Source organism: Mytilus trossulus, chromosome 2 (genome assembly GCF_036588685.1).
Source record: "Mytilus trossulus isolate FHL-02 chromosome 2, PNRI_Mtr1.1.1.hap1, whole genome shotgun sequence".
NCBI classification, from domain to species: Eukaryota; Metazoa; Mollusca; class Bivalvia; order Mytilida; family Mytilidae; genus Mytilus; species Mytilus trossulus.
Genome location: NC_086374.1, coordinates 82,422,115 through 82,441,548, shown reverse-complemented (window position 1 = coordinate 82,441,548; position 19,434 = coordinate 82,422,115). Strand labels below are relative to the sequence as shown.

Sequence of the window (19,434 nt, the reverse complement as noted above, 5' to 3'; positions counted from 1 at the left end):
TGACTTATTTGTAGATCTTACTTTGCTGAACATTATTGCTGTTTACAGTTTACCTATATCTATAATAATATTCAATATAATAACCAAAAACAGCAAAATTTCCTTAAAATTACCAATTCAAGGGCCGCAACCCAAAAACAGGTTGTCCAATTCATCTGAAAATTTCAGGGCAGACAGATCTTGACCTGATTAACAATTTTACTTCATGTCAGATTTTCTCTAAATTATTTGGTTTTTGAGTTATAAGCCAAAAACTGCATTTTACCCCTGTGTTCTATTTTTAGCCGTGGCGGCCATCTTGGTTTGATGGCCAGGTCACCGGACACAATTTTTAAACTAGATACCCCAATGATGATTGTGGCCAAGTTTCAAATAATTTGGCCCAGCAGTTTCAGGGAAGAAGATTTTTCTAAAAGATTACTAAGATTTACGAAAAAAGGTTAAAAAATGACTATAAAGGGCAATAACTCCTAAAGTGGTCAACTGATCATTTTGGTCATGTTGACTTTTTTGTAGATCTTACTTTGCTGAACATTATTGCTTTTTACAGTTTATCTCTATCTAAAATAATATTCAAGATAATAACCAAAAACAACAAAATTTCCTTAAAATTACCAATTCAGGGGCAGCAACCTAACAACGGAATGTCAGATTCATCTGAAAATTTCAGGGCAGATAGATCTTAACCTGATTAACAATATTACCCCATATCAGATTTGCCCTAAATGCTTTGGTTTTTGAGTTATAAGCCAAAAACTGCATTTTACCCCTATGTTCTATTTATAGCCATGGCGGCCATCTTGGTTAGTTGGCGGGGTCACCGGACACAATTCTTAAACTAGATACCCCAATGATGATTGTGGCCAAGTTTGGTTAAATTTGGCCTAGTAGTTTCAGAGGAGAAGATTTTTGTAAAAGTTAACGCAGGACGACGACGACGGACGACGACGACGACGGACGACGCCGGACGCCGGATGCCAAGTGATGAGAAAAGCTCACTTGGCCCTTTGGGCCAGGTGAGCTAAAAAGAGTTTTTAATATTCCAATAAATAGTTTCTCAATTGAGATTAGTCAGTGATGAAATACTGTATGTTTTCATTCTCATTTGTGTCAGTCAGTTTTTATTGGTGGAAGAAGCTGAGTGCTTTGAGAGAACCACCAACAATCCTAGTCAATTAAGATTTGAGTTGAGTGCACCTGCCACATACTTGATACAAACTCCATTATTGGTAGGCTAGTGATCAAGTAGTTTGACTACTTAGACTACTTGGCTACTGCAGTCCCCCAGAAAATTATGTATTTTTGGTTATTTTTTTCATTATTCCATTTGTCAATTTCAAGTGTGCATATTTTCATGAATAAAAAGTTTGTGCTTATCTCATTGCACTTAATACTAAACTCACTCCATTTTGTTTAATTAATACTTCTAACAGCTTCCATATAAGTTCTGCAGAATCTCTGTCTGTCATGTTAATATTCTCTGAACAAGCTTTAGCTTTCTGTTGACAGAATGATAACACATCATTTTTATGGGTGTCACCTCTGTAAAAAAAAAGCAGAATAAACATCATTAAATATCATTCATTTTCATCATAAATGTTAAAGTAATCATTCTGTTTATTCACATAGCAGTAAATTTTAAGACAGTGAGTAGAAAGGGATATTTGTCATCCTTCTGCACTTTGACCTACAAACTTGATCTCAAATACCAAAAAACTAAATGCAAGTGGATTACTGTAAATTCAAAAATTATTGCAATGTTTTTATCATCGCGAAAAATGCGACAAGGTTATAACTGCAATAACTTAAGCATGCATTTTGACATTTTTTATATGAACTAGACTTGATTTTCTCAATATTGCAAATATTAAAATCACATTTTAGTCTAAAATCACATTGTTAAATGCACACAAAAAATTCTGAATTTATAGTATTGATGTGTAAAGACAATGTTTTTAAATAACAACACCAAGAAGACTGCATTACTAAACACACTTCAAGGTTTTTTTTGTTACAAATACCAACCTAACAAGAGGCCCTGGGAAACATTTAAGTTCTTCGACTTCTGGTCTATCCTCTAACATCATACTGATGTCATGTATTTCTACTGTAGCGGTCTGTCCTTCCTTGGGTCTGTTTGGCATCACTTTTATCAAGTGTCCACCGGGACCAAACCTGGCACACATGTGGGGGAGGGTGTACTTCTCTGGTGTCATCCTACCTGGAGGTTCAGCTGGAAAATAAAATATTTGGCTTATTACTTGTAATGTTACATGAAAAAAATATAAAAGATCTCAATTGAACTATTCTAAATGTTCAAATTCTTGAATTTTCTACATCTAACTAAACGTTACTAAAGCAAGTGTATTTGATTCAGATAATATCAATATTGATTGGCAAAGTTTACATAATTTTTACTATATTCATATGGGTATTCAGAATAAGCTGATGCATTATAAGAAATATACCAAAACTAATTTATTTATTTGGAAACCACATACTATGCATGCTACGTAGCCATGTGAAATGTAAATTTCAGTGCAAACATGGTAATTACAAACATGGTAATTACAAACATGGTAATTATACTCAACACAGCAAGTCAGAATTTCAGTAAATGAGAAATTTATCCTCCAAGAAGCAACCACTAAATCAATTAACTTTACCAAAGTAACAAATCAGACTTACGTTCAGCGTAACTGTTGTTATAGTAATCTTGGTAACCATAGTAATATTGATCATATTGTCTATTATGATAATCCTCGTAGCCTTGTCTACTCGATGATCTAGAAGCAGGATACCCAGCCCTAAAATATCCAAAAAATCTCTTATTTGTAATTATTTAAAAATTTTACATACATAAATATATATTTTGTTCAGATATTATGAACTTTTTTTAATCCTTAAATTTACCCAATCATTCTTTTAAAAATATTAATTTAGATCTTTAGACATATTATTTTGATGCCACATATAATTCATTTTTTGGTAAATAGAAATATGTATTTGAAGAAAACAATCAACATTATTTCTCAAATCCTTTTGAATTTGACATAATTCTTTAGTCCATGTCAATTGCAAAACTAATCTATTCAAAGATTTATTGCATATTTTGCTGTATTGTCAAGCTTTTGCAAACAAACAGTGGCTGCTACAATATGGTATTCATGCCTTGGAATCTTTCTTCCATAGCTACCAGAACCAGCACACTACTTTCAATACTGTAAAAGCATATGTTTCTACATATATAATTAGGAATCTTATACTATAGACTATTAGTTAGTTTTAGTAAAATGAATAATCTGGAGTATACAATCTTTGTTACTTCTTTAATTACCATATATTATTATCATGAGACATAGCAAGCATATCTTGTACTCTGAATAGATGCTAACATTAGACTTGGTTCAACATTTTCTGGTCATGGAAAGATTGTTTTTCACTGTGCTGTTATACAGTAATGTTAGCAAGTATTCAGTCTATTTAAGCTGGCACTGACTGTAAAGCTAACTATTGCCTTAATTGATTGTATGTGCTGCTGCAGCTAGCTTAAATGCCTATAAAATTTCCATTTAAATCATTCTGATACTTGGTTATATGAGATAATAGGAAATGACTATTATATAATGTATCTTGTGTACGGCAAATTCAGTTTTGTCACCTAAATTTATACACACACATGAACATTTATGTATATAAAAAACCTCATCACCACTACCACATTCAAAAATAATATATATAAGAGATATATAACTTCAAAAATCAATCATAACTGCATAAAATCACCCATATACACCACAAACCAACACTTGTGTATCTTAACGTAATAAATTTGTAATCTTTCAATTTGTTTCTTCTCACAAATGGAGACAGAAGGGAGATAATTATTTGTGTCATCTGATTATCTCCCCATTATATGTTTATCTAACACTTACGGTTGCTCGCCTGAATCTGATAATGGCGTATGAACCCGACTGCCACTTCTCTGACTGTATGTATCATCATGTCGACCATATTGGTCATAATACCTGGAAAAACATGCACATTGCACACATGCAATTGTTAATCAATTACCATAATGCCATGATGATTGTCAGTGGATTTAAAATGTATATAATATATATGATGATGGTTGAAAACAAAACAATGGTGGTACGATTCTCAGTAGCAGGTATCATTATAAAACATGCAATATAATGATATTGTTTGGTGATGAAAAGTAACCTGCTGTAAATAACCAATACTGTTGACTTTTGATTAATACATTGTCCTAGCTTAACTTGTATGTTATAACAAATAAGAAGATATGGTATGATTGCCCTTAAGTCAACCATTCATTATTTCACCAAAAATTTAAATCACAAATGTCAGATACACAAAATGTATTAATTTTGAGTAAAAGAAGGATGTTTCCATGGAAAACTGATGCCTGTGTGTGTAAATATGCAAAAATCAATGTACTAATTTAAACCTATTTTAGTTTAATTCGGTAATTATACCGTTTATATAAAACTAGAAAACTGTGAAAGTGATGCATTCCAAATTAGAACTTTATCTGTGCTTGGTCATAATAAGCATTGTGTACAAGTTTCTTAACCTTCGGTTGTGGCAAACTAAAGTTAGAGTGTGTAAAAGACAAATTCAGCTTTTTTCACAACTATAAAGGGAGTTAACTGATGTTTTTAGTGAAACAAACAATAAATGGAACCTGACTAATTTCATATCAGAAAAGATGATATGATGAATGCATTGAATTAAATTATTATTTTTTTACAAGACACGATTTAAGACTAATAGTATAGCAGATTGAAACCGAATATATAATTACAAAACAGGAAGGGGATTAATAAACAACCATGCTCAAAAGAAAACGTTCTGATCATTAAAATACTACAAAAAAACAGATATGTGTATTTTCAACTTTCCAATATTAGTTGCATTACAAAGATTAACCACAAGTATCCATTCATTCTAAATATACAAAACTGAAAAGTATTTATGAAAATAATCACAAAAGACATGCAAAAGGGAAAATAAAAACTAAAAAGCAATGATATTAAAAAGCAAATGCAAGTGTAAAATCTATAATACTGACATAACAAAATAAGTGAACTGCAACAACGGAAAAAAACATTAAAACAAAGGAGAAGCAATGAGACACTTTGTTCTTACCCAGCTTGTTGCCATGTGTAATCATAATGTGACATTCTGTCATAACTGAAAGTACGTCATTTAAAATACATTTCTGAAACTTATTGTATAGCGGTGGGGTGTAAGTAAAACTAAAGGACTAAATCAGTCCTTTTTTAAAGACTACTTCAGTATTACAGTATACTTATACAAACAAATGTTTACATGTTCTCATAGAGAAATGGTACACAAAAATAAGAAAGAGAAAAAAAAAGTTTATAAAAAGTACCGTTTGAAAGTTGATACAAAAATATGGCACAAAAAGGGCTTTATAAATATTGTAAAAAATCAGTAAATCAGTACCAAAAATGTTATTTGTGCTTTCTGTATACAAAAATAATCTAAAAATATATATATCCATACATAGATATAGAATATATGAGATGAATGAAAAAACAATATTTATTAAATAGTGTACAAGTTTGGATTTATATAGTAGTGAACAATAATTATAACTTGAGATGTGTCAGATAGAAATCTACTTTATGCAAAGTCTGTAAATGTTTGCTAAATTGATTTGATATAAGGACCCTACAAAACAGACATTAATTCATCCTGAATTTCGTATTTGATTGTTCAAAAATTGAAGTCTTATACATGTACATGTATACTACCAACTGCATAAGGTCAATTTCTATCGAACACAGCTCACATACTGGATTGGATTATTTTACAATGTACATATTTGTATACTGTATGAGAATGCTATACAAATGTGTTTACTGTACAAGTATATGATGTACATATGTACAAATGTGTTTACTGTACAAGTATATGATGTACATATGTACAAATGTGTTTACTGTATGAATAAACCATACATCTTGTTAATCAATTGTTAATCTATTGTCAGTGAGTTAGTTGAATTTTTAAATATGTTTTAAATAAAGGTTTTAACAGCATTTCAAAGACTGACTGTCATGTACTGAAAATCTTTCTGAAAATTTGATATAATTTATGATAATTTCTGTTAACATTTCTAAGAATAAATTGCTGTGATATAGCATTTTTGCACTGCCGTGTAAAGCAAACATCACCCAATCTAAGAACTGTTTATGACTTACTTTTCAGGATACTGTCCATTATAATACTCATCATAGTAAGCTTTGCTATAGCGAGCATCACCATAGTAATCTGTATATCTTTGATCATAGTAACCATACTGTTTGTTGGTACCATAGTAGTCATAGTAACCTAAAAAATACATGTAGTACAAATTATATTTATTTTTTCAACCTGTGGAAATTTTATGGGTTAAAACATATGGCCTTAAACTATGGAGGTGCTTTAAATTTGTTTTAGAATTAAAATTTAATATTGGCCCTGTTAAAAAATGTTCAGGAGGTTAAAGGTACTTAAATCATGAGCAACAGGACAGGTGCCACATGTGGAGCAGGATCTGCCTACATTCATACAATGTACACTTCAGTTTTTCACATAGTGTTGTTCAGTTTTATTTTTTGTGTTGTTGTGTTTTGTATACTGTTGTGTTTTTTATACTGTTGTGTTTTGTATACTGTTGTATTTTTTATACTGTTGTGTTTTGTATACTGTTGTGTTTTTATACTGTTGTGTTTTGTATACTGCTGTGTTTTTATACTGTTTTGTTTTGTATACTGTTGTGTTTTTTATACTGTTGTGTTTTGTATACTGTTGTGTTTTGATTGCTTTTCATTTTTTGCAACTGTTTCCTCAGTTCTTTTAGACTTATGAGCTAGATTATCCCTTTGGTATCTTTCACCTTTCTTTTTCAAATGTCCTTACACCTTCTTACTTGAAAATAATTACCTCGACCATATTTGTCACGTTGGTAGTAAGCATCCCTATCATATCTAGATTTGTCAGAGCTCTGATCCTGTGGTCTGTCATCAACTATAATAAACAAATGTATTTATATAGTCATAATACAGAGGAAGAATGGCAGCAATCCATCTGTAAACTTTTGCCTCATTGGTTATCAAAATCAGTATGCATTCTTTTAAAAAAAAAAAGTGGTACATGTTAGTGTTATTTTTTATTGAAAATATGCTTTAGTATTTTAGTTTGATTTGTTTTACAAATATCATTTCATGGCCTTTTATAGCTGACTGTGTGGTATGAGTTTTGCTCATTGTTGATGGGTGTATGATGACTTATAGTTGCAAACATCTATTTCATAATCGAAATTGGTTAATGGTGGAGAGTTGTCTCTTTCACTATCATACCACATCTTCAATATCACTAGGTGACACTGGCTTACTTTACCCAAAAATACAAAGTGACAAAAATTGAGCGTTGAGTACTGATCACAATTTTCATCTCCTTTATATATATATGTACATGTTATAAGCACAGTAAATTTTTAAAAGTATATTTTATTTATATAATTCTAACATAGAATACTTACTGGTTGACTGCCTTGATCTGGACCTCTCATATCTATCATCACTGTAGTAAGGATCTTTTGCCTTGTTATTACGTTGATAATGAGCTTCAATTTGTTTTTCTCGTTCATACTCTCTTTCCCTGTCTCTGTCCCGATAATCTCGGGTTTCACGATAACGTTCATCCTTGTATCGGTCATCTTGACCTGTGCCCCTGTAATTTCTATCATCTTTATAAGATCTTTCTCTACTGTTTTCAAGTACCCTTTCCCTATCCTCCATTCTTTTTGTCATTTCAATTTCTCTGTCAATGGATGAATTCCTTTCATGTCTGTCCCTCTGTGTACTCTCTCGCCTGTCTCTTTCATTTGTTTTCAATTTTCTTGTATCTTTCTCAGGTGAATTCTCTCTAGACAGGTGATCACTCATACTTGTGATAAGATTTTGAACAGGGGACAAGACCTCTCTGGTTCCACCACTACCTTTAGGAGCCACTATACCAAAAACAGGAGTAGTACTTGTAGGCTGCATTGGAGCAGCAGGGGCAAGTAAAATGTTACTTTTAGGAACAATATCATTATTCGCCCACAGTGAGGTTGCAGGTGAGATATTTTCCTTCTTTCTACGCTCAATAGCTCTTTGATATGCTGCATGTTCCATTCTTCGACTTGGTGTATTACGACCAGGTGTGGTCCTACCATTTGATGATTTTGTAGGTGTTGTTCGTCCTGTAGGTGGTTTGGTAGGAGTCAACCTATCACTTATACTTCTACTTGAACTTGAACTCAATGGTGAACGAGGTCTTTTTTCATCAATCCCACGATTTGAAAATTTACTATAATCAATGGAAGAATCCTTTTGTCTACCTGCTGATTGAGGAGGTAAAATAGAGCCTCCTATAGTTCTATCTGCTTTCATTGGTCCAGTTTTTCTATCCCCTGATTTTCTATCCATGCTACTCTGATAGTGGTCTGATGCACTGCCACTAACATGTCGAGGATCAGATATATGCTCATCATCAAATGAATTACTGGACTGTGACAGATTTCTACGTCTAGGTGGTTGAAATGGGCTCTCCTTCCTAGGCATAATAGGACTTTGAGTAGGAGGATCCTGAGAATCTTCTGTCACAGGTTGTATAGGACTAGGAAATCCTGAATCGGCAGCTTTTATATCTAATTTTAGTCCATCATTTTGTGAAATAGTCACAGGTTGACTTACATGTTCATTATTCTTCATTAAATTAGGACTACGGCTAGTCCTGTTATCAGAACCCTTTCCCCTTCTAAAAGGGTTCCCACTAGATGGCCCTAGTCCTGCTGGAGGTGGCTGGTTAATTGAGACTGATGGGGGACCAGCACTTTCAGCAATATCATTTCTTGGAGGCATGGGAGATGAGGAATGTTTTGGTATTAGGTTATGTGGAGGTGAACCCTCTGCTGGTTTCTTCTCAGTATGACCTGTTTCTGCAGTATTTGGTGTCTCTGATGGTGATATATTAGTGGAGCCTATAAAAAACTGTACATTTGCACTACTATCTGTAGAACCTTGACGGCTGTGATTACTGGGGGCTAGTAAATTGTGATCAGAAGGCACCAGTTCCCAATCGTCAGAAGTCTGTGAATTAACAGGAGAATCTTTTGACTCGGTTGTCACCTTAGGATTACCATCAACAGAGGAACCTTGACCCTCTATTGCTGAATGATTTATATCCTCCACTTTTCTATCACTTTCATTTGATTTTTCCTGAACAGACATATTTTCCATTTGATTTTCAATTGATTGAACATTTTCTTCAACAAGTTGTGTGCTAGAACTATTTAAAGTAACTAAACTTTCACTACTAATATCAGCCTGCGGTAACTGGTTGTCCAATTCTTTGGACAATCTAGCATCACTACTAGCTATATGTTGGTTCTCTCCCCCTGATGTACTTAACTCATTATTTACTTTATCTGCATTAGATGCATTTGAGTTGTCAAACTGTGTTGAGTCAGTGTTTGTATAGTTTTCATTATTAGCCATTTGAGACTGGTTATCACTTTGAACATTTAAGTCAGAATTTTGGCCTGATTCTACAATGTCTGTCCCAGCAGGCTGCTGGTCAGCTTCAGTATTATTCCAGTCTTGTTGATATCCATAGTTATACTGATTCCATTCATAATTCTGGTTATTATACTGATCCTGTCCATCATAATTTTGATATGCCTGAGATCCATATGGTTGAAATGCCTGAGCTTCAGCATTCAACTGCTGTTGAATGGGCTGTCCTTGCTGGTCAAATTGTTGAACAGCCGGTGCTTGATTTTGGTCATACTGTTGTGCTTGATTTGGGTCATACGGTTGGAAAGACTGTGCTTGATTTGGGTCATATGGTTGAAAAGGTTGTCCTTGGGAGTCATATGACAAATCTTGATTAAAAGATGGTTGCTGTTGGATACCTGGATTTAAATTATAAAATTGTTGAGAATTCTGATCTTGACCTTGATAGTCTACTTGACCTTGTTGACCTTGGCCTTGATCTGACTGCTGACCATTATATTGTCCATATTGATTGTCATTTCCCCATCCCTGGCTCCAACTGGATTGGTTATTATGGTCTGTCACATTTCCTTCAGTCTGTGGTGATGGTCCATTCTGCTGAAATTCTGCTGGATTAAAAAGTTTGACATTTCCTTTGGCCCCTTCTGCACCACTGTTCCAGGGGTTAGTTGTGCTCATACTGAAAATAAAATACTGATAAATATACCTCTTTTTTACAAAGAAAATTAATTCAAGATTAAAAGCTAGGAACAAAAAAAAAATACTTAAAAAACATTCAATAATCTATGTAGTTAAAACATTCAATAATCTATGTAGTTATTTATCTATCTACATGTATTTATTTATTATGACATAATTTTGTATGCACATATATTTGCATTTCACATCTGGTTTACCTCATTAGAGGTGATAAATTTATTTGAAATCAAATATTTTAAATACAAATATTATTAAATTTCTATAAGCATGATCCTTTTTGATAAGGAATCTTATTTAAATTGGAAAAAAAATTCAAATATTCTTCAAAGGCCAACTTTTAACCTTCCACCTTTGTTATTAATATAAAATTCAAACACATTTATGAACAACACTGAATGCATGTGATCTTTATTTTTATTCCATTAACATCAGATAATGTTATAAATATTTTGATATTGGGGAAGGATGGACTTTAAATATATGGGCCGGATTGACTTGGGTCAGATCATCTACGATTGACTTTAAACAGATCAACATGAAAGCGTCAATTATATTCATGCCCACCAATTTGACACATTGAAATTATCATATTTGATTCTGACTTAATATGTACATGACATACTGGAGGGTATATGAAAATTACAATTAGTCTAAAAATGAACAAATAACAATGCATAGACTCAATAATATTTATCATCATTTCTACTTCAAATATTTTATGCAGATTACATGTCTATCTTTGAAAAGGTATCAAGACCATTTGCGGCCAATACACTTTCGCACCTCCCACATTCGAACCCAAGGTCTGTTCGCACTCTACACGTTCACGCCAAATTTAAATTCAAATTCCAGTTGAGCATGTTGAATAATTAGAAAATCATGATTGTTGTTTTAAATTGCTTTGGTGTAAATACTGAATGTACATGTATTTACCTTGGTATGAGAAAAATATTGAAGATTTTAAACGAAAAACACAAAAGATAATTGTTTTAAAATTGGTCCCTTTGATCTGAAACAATGAAACAATAAAATATAGCAATACACTATTATAACCAAAACATGATAAAATTTATTCAACATACAAAAAAAAATGTAGTCAGAATCTCACTTTATTTTGAAAAAAGTCAATGAAACAAAGTTATAGCAATACACTAACCAAACCATGACTAAGAGTTGTTCAACACAAAATAAAACGTTGACAGAATCCCACTTTATTTAGAAAGGATTATTATTATTTTTAACTAAAAGCTATCCAAAGCATGATAAAAATTTATTCAACAAAAAAAAATGCTGTCTCATGACTTTATTTTGAGACAATGACAACAAACATACTTATAAGAAATACACTTGCCAAAACTTGATTACAAAGTTATTTAACACAAAACCAATAAAAATTGGGGGCGAACATACTTTGAATGTGATCATGTAGGGTGCGCAAGTAAAAGGGGGCAAACATGAGTGAGTGGGTAGGAACATGAATGGGCGCGAACAGACTCAGATTCCTTTGAAAACAAAGGGTCAATGTAAGTGCTGCAGCTACAAAAATGTAACAAAATATATTTACATATCTGCTTGAGGAGAACACAGTATATCAACTTGTATTATTCTCAAGATTTAAACATGACTGTAACATATGCTTGTTGATTTACCTGCTTCAATTTAACCAACATTGCACAACAAGCCTTTTATATTAAAACTAGATGTGCATGTACCTACGTCTTTTTTGGATGTTTACAAATTTTAAATTTAATTCTATCTAACTACAATTATCAGATTAAACATCCATAATTCAAAGCATGATATTTACCAATTTGACCCCTGATCAACTTAAACATAAACAAACAGAAAGAAGGGGAAACAGCTGATGACTTTAATTTTTAATAATATAAACTTATTTTATTATTCCCTGACTTTCAGTTTGGTTCAATGCATTTTCAAATTATTATTCTTAAAAGCTACCTTTTGTTTTCTACAAATTAGCTTGTGTTTACAGAATACACCATTAAAGCTGTCAAATTATTAAAGGCCACAATGCTGCCATATTGCTTTCAGTGGTTACGTGTGACGTTCATGCGCACTTTCGTTACGTTCTTTTAACTGTTTTTTCAATTTTCAATTTTTCACAGTTATCGAGGGATTTATTGAGATCTTGTTCATGTGTATTCAAATCTGTAGTTGTCTTACCTAAGAAACGAACTGTGACTTTCGATTTAAAAAGGTTTTCAGTGAAAACTTGCTGGGTGTCTGAACCGGAAGTACATTGTTTTGTTTACCGGAAGTGCCAAAATTATTTTTCCGTCAAGCGCACCACGTCAGCTATACCATCATAACAAACTTCTCATGCAGTCATAGTACATACATGTACATTAAACGTAGTCTTTGATATCATCGTCGCCAGAATGGTTTTAATGACCATGATTGCACGAGTTGCAGATGCACTGCCCTTAGCTGCATCAATGCAAGAGGATGAACAGGTTTATTATATTTTCAATAATGTTATAACTTATAGACAGCTGTGTTTCTGCCTGTCATATGTCTTATATAGCATCATAGCATGGCTGTCTCTGAAATTTAAAATTAAAAAGGGAGTCACATTGCGGGTTTCTAATCCTGGATCCTGCCCTCACTGTGGAGTCAGATTCCTGTATCCTGCTTACTTACTGTTTAGTCAGATTCCTGTATCCCGCTTACTTACTGTTTAGTCAGATTCCTATATCTGCCTTCACTATGTACATAAGCAATTCTCATTATTTTGTAATTTCTGGTGTCCTGCTTGATGTCATTTCCCCTTTTCTCGACACAATAATTTGACTATCACGTGTCACGCTTTAAAAAAAATTGACATTCCCATGTCACGCTTCGACTCCAATTAAACCCAGTCTTCACCATGAACTGTTAATTCTACAGGTCCAATGCTCAGTTTTTGAAAATTTTTGGTTAAATTCTGTTGGCCTGTACATAGATGTGATTTTTACAGATCCGAGAGCAATTTAACAACCCTGGGCTGCCATTCAGCGTGAAGACTGGCTCAGAACCACTGAAAGTAAGGGAGTACATCAATCTACAGCTCAGGTGGATTTTGCTTTGTCCACAGTGGGAGTGGGACCGGGCAAAATTTCTAGCTTGTCCACTTTGCCCACTCATAGGAATGGGCATGCAATTTCTTTTGTTTAATCAAAAGACTGGCAAGTACAGTCAATTGAAAAAAGCAGTTAAGTTTTTGTAATCACTGTTTTTACAAAAAAGAGAAATCCATGCAGGCACTTGGTGTATGTAAGGTTACCCAACAGGCCAGGTCAATGCATCTCAGATGTTTAGCCTTGTGCAGAACAACTGGACCCAGCAACAACCTAGAATGTCTTCCGAAAAAGACAAGTTGCGCTGTCCATCAGTGACTTTGTACTGTCTTCCAATCAACTAGGACTGTCTGTAATGCCATCCATTAAAACAAAGTACAATGTATTTACTATTACAATGTAAATTAGAGTTTTGACTCCAAATACATTACACCAAGTATTGCTATTTAGTCCACTCTGAAAAAAAAGCCATTTAGACAACTTTCTGTTAGGAACAAGTGTTTTACATTTGGTTGTCAGTAATGAAATGAGGGAGGAGTACATGTAGGAAATTTGTTTAATTTATGATCCATTTTATATTTCACTGATCAATGTTATTGAATATTTGTATTTTATAAGTTGTATTGCTTACAAATAAAAGGTTATTATATTATTTAGCAGTAATTAATTAAGAAAAATGGTTTGTTCCACTTTGAAGTGTGTACATTTGTTTCAAACATAACTAAAATGATCAGCTAGGATGCAGCAAGTCAATGATATTTGATGTGCAGTTGTGTTATTAATGGTGTATACATACTTCATTTCCAGGCCACACTTAAAAATATTTTGGTTTGCCCAAACCCTACCCAAAGGTTAAGACAGTGAGTAGGTATGTAGGCATTTTCTTTTTTTTTCAAAAAAAGAAATTGAAGTGTCAGATGTTTATAAGTCTTCATGCATATTTGATTAAAAAAAAACCTTCTTCAAATCAGGACAATAAAAGAATTTGAGAAGCCAGCTTTTTTCTGGGTAGGTAGCGTTTGGGCAAACACACCTATTATTTATTATGGCCCCATGTAAATTTAATTATTTTGAACTTCAACCTCAGTCTTAGTTCATTGACTTTGTACATTTTGCATAGTTAAGATATTTCAATTTTTGTTATTTAAATTTCATCAATTGCATTATAATTTCAATCAAACAAGACATCTGTGTCATATGTAAATGTCACAAGCTGTTACTGTTTTGATCTGTATATGTTTTGTATAATAATGATAACAAAAACTAATCTTGTTTTGTTGACATTTTATTTATTTACATGTATTTACATGATTAGTAATATCAGGGACCTATATAAGTCCTTGGTAATATGTTAAAAAACTCATGACACTTAACTTTCCTTTTTGTTGCTATTTCGCACCACTTGACCATTTTTTTCACTAATTAGTGGTACAGTGTTTTACAATTTGTTTATAAAAGATAATGGAATCTGGTGATTGATGTATACATGTACTTGTGTCTGTGTCAGTGACAGTCATGAGTGTCAAAACAGCATCTTAGGTTTGCACACAAATGATTCACCTTTAGTTCAAGTTGCCCAATATGCATTTCTGTCAGGATTTACTCCTCTCTATTACTTATTGGTTTCATCCTGAATGAATAATTGATTAAAATTTCATGCAGTCAGGTTCTTGAAAAAGCCTCATCTACTTTAACATGTTCAATGAATATTTAATGTCAATAGATTAAAGACTTCTATAGACTTAAAAAGATCCTTTGCTGAGTGTAAAGATACAGTTATTTTATCATTATTTTGTCCTGAACTACATGCACTCATTGTTTTTGATACAGGCTGGAAGAAGTTTAATGGACTACCAGGCACAAGCTAAACAACTTTTCCGTAAGATATCAACCGACCCACAGCCTCCAGGAAGATGTAGTTTAGAATCAGGACCATATATTTTTCAGTGAGTAAAACATGGGATAAACATATAGTTGGAGTCTTATAATCATGAATGAAAGTAGACATGGTAGATCTATTACATAATTGTTTATGTTAATAATTAGACGGAAAAAACAACAAAAAAAACCCATCTAGAAGTCAATATTCCTATACATACATGTACATGCACAAGGCGTATACAATCTTCATAGTTATATTTAGACAGGTGTCCACACCATAATAGCATTAATAGAGAAAGTACAAATTGTGGATTTTGTTTAACATAAACTTCATTCAGATATAGTTAAAACATTATGGAACATAAATAATACTGACAGGAAATAAAAAACCAGGGGAAAACCCACTGATAATCAAAAATTACTATGACACCTAAGCAAATGAACATTAAAAGATTGAAAAATCTTACTTTGTTTGTTGATTTTATCAAGGTACTTGTAAGATATTTTACATACATTTTTATAAGTCTTCCTGTGTAAAAGTTATACAACTGACATTGTTAAAAAAAAAAAGAAGGAAAATACCAGTTGGGTTTTCAAAATTCAAAAGTCCAAAATCAGACAATACCATTTTTTTCAATCAAATAATCAAATAAAGTTCCTGCTCCAAATGTTGTTCAAGAAACTAGAAATCAGCAATAAGTTGCTTCTATAAGGGATAAAAAAAAATAACTTCATAGATTTATCATGCCCATATATATAGTGTCTAAATTTAATGTACTCATTTAAGTCAGAGCAGGTACAAAATGTATTGAATTTCTATTTTATTCTATTATATTCTATTCTATTCTATTTTATTTTAATAAAAGGAGTAGGTCCGGTAAAGGTCGATTTTTGCCTCAAATTGCAGGTTCATCTGACAAAATATTTTGGATACTTTTTAAACACTTAAGTTTCTTTTTCAGTTGATTGAATTAGTTAATGTGAATGATTTTTTAACTGATTTTCTCTTTAAAAACGCTCTGAATTATCATTTAAGCTTTAATATGAAAAATCTATCAAATATGTCAAAAAATGTCACTTTTCAGATAGTTTTCGTCAAAATTGAAAGTCGCTGCATCCTTGTCCATCCTCAACCTTTATATATGTTTTGTATTATCATCAAATACAACTAACATTCCAATATTTAGAATGAACCCAAATGTAGCCACTTTCATTTAAATTTAAATTTCATTTCAATTTTGTAGTGCTAATTTTTAACTCCACATTTATATTTAATATAAATTTATGTCAAATATTTTTCTTTTTAGTTATATTATAGAAAGAGGTGTATGTTATCTTATACTTTGTGATAAATCATTCTCAAAGAGACTTGCATTCCAATATTTGGATGATTTACAAACAGAATTCTCGTTGCAATATAGTGGTAGAGTAGAAACAGTATCTAGGCCATACAGTTTTATAGAATTTGGTAAGTAGACCATTTATATACACACATACCTTTCGGTGTTTTTGGCAATAATCAGAAAAGAAATATGAAAATAGCTTGGCCATTTATGTTATTTGAAAAGAGAGGTGAAAGCTTAAGAGTGGGTCTCATTGGGTTCTAAGCATAAGGATTGACTATTTTTTTGTAAGTGTTACACCTGAAAGACAAATAATTGTACCGTGAAAACGGGAAATGAAGTCAAGCTGGAAACGGGAAATTAAAAAAAATAAGAATTGCTTATGTGCATACATGTAGTGAAAGCAGGATATGGGAATATGACAAAACATTAAGCGTGATCAGAACTGCCCCTATAGATAATGAATCTAAGTACATGTATATGTAATACTTCTGAGAATGACATTAAAAAATACACTGCATATTACAAATAAAAATGCCTTAAGTATTGTTGCCCAATGTGTTGTATAATGTTACCCAAGTAATATGGGAAGACTTGTTATAAGATTAATTATAATAACCATGGAAAACCTATCAAAAAGAAAGAACAAAAGCTTATTGACAGAATCTATATTGCTATTTAACCCTTTCTGTTAACATTTTCAGATACATACATTCAGAAAGCACGGAAATCTTACATGGATTCTAGAGCAAGAAAGAATCTGAATAACATAAACACAGAACTCCAAGATGTGCATAGGATAATGGTACAAAATATTGATGATGTGTTACAGAGAGGAGAAACTCTATCAGGTAATTTGTCTTGTCACAAGTCTAATTTTAAAGAGACTAAGACTTAAATTATTCCCTTATCTTGCACCAATGAATGGTCTAAAGAATTTCCATAAGTGATCATGTTTTAATGACCTTTTTATGCAAATTTAAAATCAACCAATCATTTTAAGTGACACTCTGAGTCTTCGATAAATACATTTTGCTATATTGATACACACATTTGTTATATTGCTTAAATGATTTACAAGCAGGTTCTGACGAACGCAAATAATGACAATAATGTTTTCCAGGGATCCATGATACTTTATTTTAAATTTACCTTTTATAGCACCTTATCCCAGGAATTTACTGTTTGTAATCTGAATTACATGATGAATGTTAATCTATATCTCAGCTGTTCCACACCTTGATAAAGGATAGCTACATGTGAAATCAATGATATGTGAAATTCGTTTATTTTCTTTTTATAGTGAACAGCTGTTTTATATGTAAACAAGGGTTTGTTATTGAAATCCTTGATGTTAAACACTATTTTTCTCCTAAAACAAATTTATAACAATGTCTACACATTATTGTCAATTATTTGCATCATTGGAATTTACGCTTTTTGACGCACATATTCTTTTTACTTATAATCATAAATACATGTCATTAGTACCTAAAACTTTTTTTAAACGTGTAAATTATATTTACTAAGTTTTCACTTACATTTACTACAGATTGTGCAAGACATTAACCTTCATAACGAAGTCAAGATCATTTAACACCCCAGAAGTAGATCATGATGTAACAATACTATATCATTAGACTAAGAGCATTAAGTTACTGTGTAGTACATTCAACCCCCTTAATCTATTTATAGACCTAAAAAAAATTGATATCTTTTACTTACAATCTTAGTTGATCTTTTTTTTTTGCGTTAATGCACATGTGTACTAATGCCGAAAAAATTTGACTATTTAATAAGATTATATAATACCACATAATAAAAGATTTTTAATTTTTTGTTTGCCCTGTAACTTACACTTTTGCCATAAACTGATGACTGAGAATGGTTAGGACCTTAGTTTATACCAATGATAATTGTTTTACTTTATTGAATTTCTTTATATTTTTTAGCACTAGATATGAAAGCCAGTAATTTATCATCAGTTTCTCAGAAGTACAAGAAAGACTCTGCATATTTGAACTTAAGGTCATCTTATGCCAAAATAGCAGCCATTATTATTGTTGTCATTGTATTTTTATTATTTATTAAATTTTGGTGGTAAATAAATTATATTTAATGTAAACACATTGTACTGTGCATGTATTTTATTTTCATAATTCAACAAATTTGAGTTACTGCTCAGACTACTCTAAGCTTCCATTTTATGATGGGGTTTCGCCTTTTGTTTTATTTTTTAATTCCACTTGACAATGAGGCTCCACTTGACAATGAGGCAAACATTGAGGTCAGTGATAACCAGATTGACAAAGTTCTAGTCAGGTTTTCATGGTTTACATGTACTGTAAAATGTGTGTATGGAGGGGAAAATGAAATGTTTATTTTCTGAATGAATCTTTAGGTTTAGTCTTATTAATTATTGTATGAAAGTGTTTAAATAGATGTTTGAATGAAGTTGTATTATTCCCAGCAAAAGTGCTTCTACATATACAAAAAGTACCTGTTTTAATTTTTCATGACAATTTTCATCTATTTTGAGTAAATGTTTCCCATTGGTCAGGAAACGTAAGCATGAGTAAATGTACACATTGATTCCTATAAATATAACACAATGGATTCATTAATTTTTTGTTGTTAACAATATTTTATGGAATGAGGAAAATTTGTATATTCACAGATGCTTGATTTAGTGGTGTTTTTTTTCAATAAAATTTTGCATACAGGCTTATTTGAAATTTGTATTCTGTTGAACATTTTAATTGATGGTTTACCTGTACTCATGAAATCCACGAAAATTATTAACAAAAAAGTCAATTTATCAATTATCTACCTTTAATT

General features: G+C 31.9%; 2 protein-coding genes across 5 annotated transcripts in view; one reads left to right on the top strand and one right to left on the bottom strand.

The window, feature by feature from the left end:
- The window catches only part of LOC134708144 (uncharacterized), a 41,905-nt gene extending 29,320 nt beyond the window's left edge, over window positions 1–12,585 (bottom strand). Inside the window, exons 1-9 of one of the 4 annotated variants that reach the window (XM_063568461.1) lie at window positions 12,480–12,585; window positions 7,577–10,275; window positions 6,979–7,062; window positions 6,255–6,384; window positions 5,173–5,217; window positions 3,936–4,028; window positions 2,689–2,807; window positions 2,026–2,233; window positions 1,404–1,542 (exon numbers count right to left, since the gene is read on the bottom strand). In XM_063568461.1, the coding sequence (XP_063424531.1) occupies window positions 1,404–1,542; window positions 2,026–2,233; window positions 2,689–2,807; window positions 3,936–4,028; window positions 5,173–5,217; window positions 6,255–6,384; window positions 6,979–7,062; window positions 7,577–10,274 (3,516 nt within the window). In that variant the 5' untranslated portion in view covers window position 10,275; window positions 12,480–12,585. Of the gene's footprint in view, window positions 1–1,403; window positions 1,543–2,025; window positions 2,234–2,688; window positions 2,808–3,935; window positions 4,029–5,172; window positions 5,218–6,254; window positions 6,385–6,978; window positions 7,063–7,576; window positions 10,276–12,254; window positions 12,423–12,479 lie in introns of those variants that run through there. The other 3 variants (XM_063568462.1, XM_063568464.1, XM_063568463.1) reach the window with 3 other exon arrangements.
- Window positions 12,555–18,721, top strand: LOC134708145 (vesicle-trafficking protein SEC22b-like). Its single transcript, XM_063568465.1, has 5 exons — window positions 12,555–12,769; window positions 15,203–15,318; window positions 16,561–16,721; window positions 17,301–17,447; window positions 18,549–18,721. The coding sequence occupies exons 1-5, from the start codon at window positions 12,695–12,697 to the stop codon at window positions 18,698–18,700; spliced, it is 651 nt and encodes a 216-aa protein (XP_063424535.1). The 5' UTR covers window positions 12,555–12,694; the 3' UTR covers window positions 18,701–18,721.
- The last annotated feature ends 713 nt before the right edge of the window (window positions 18,722–19,434 follow it).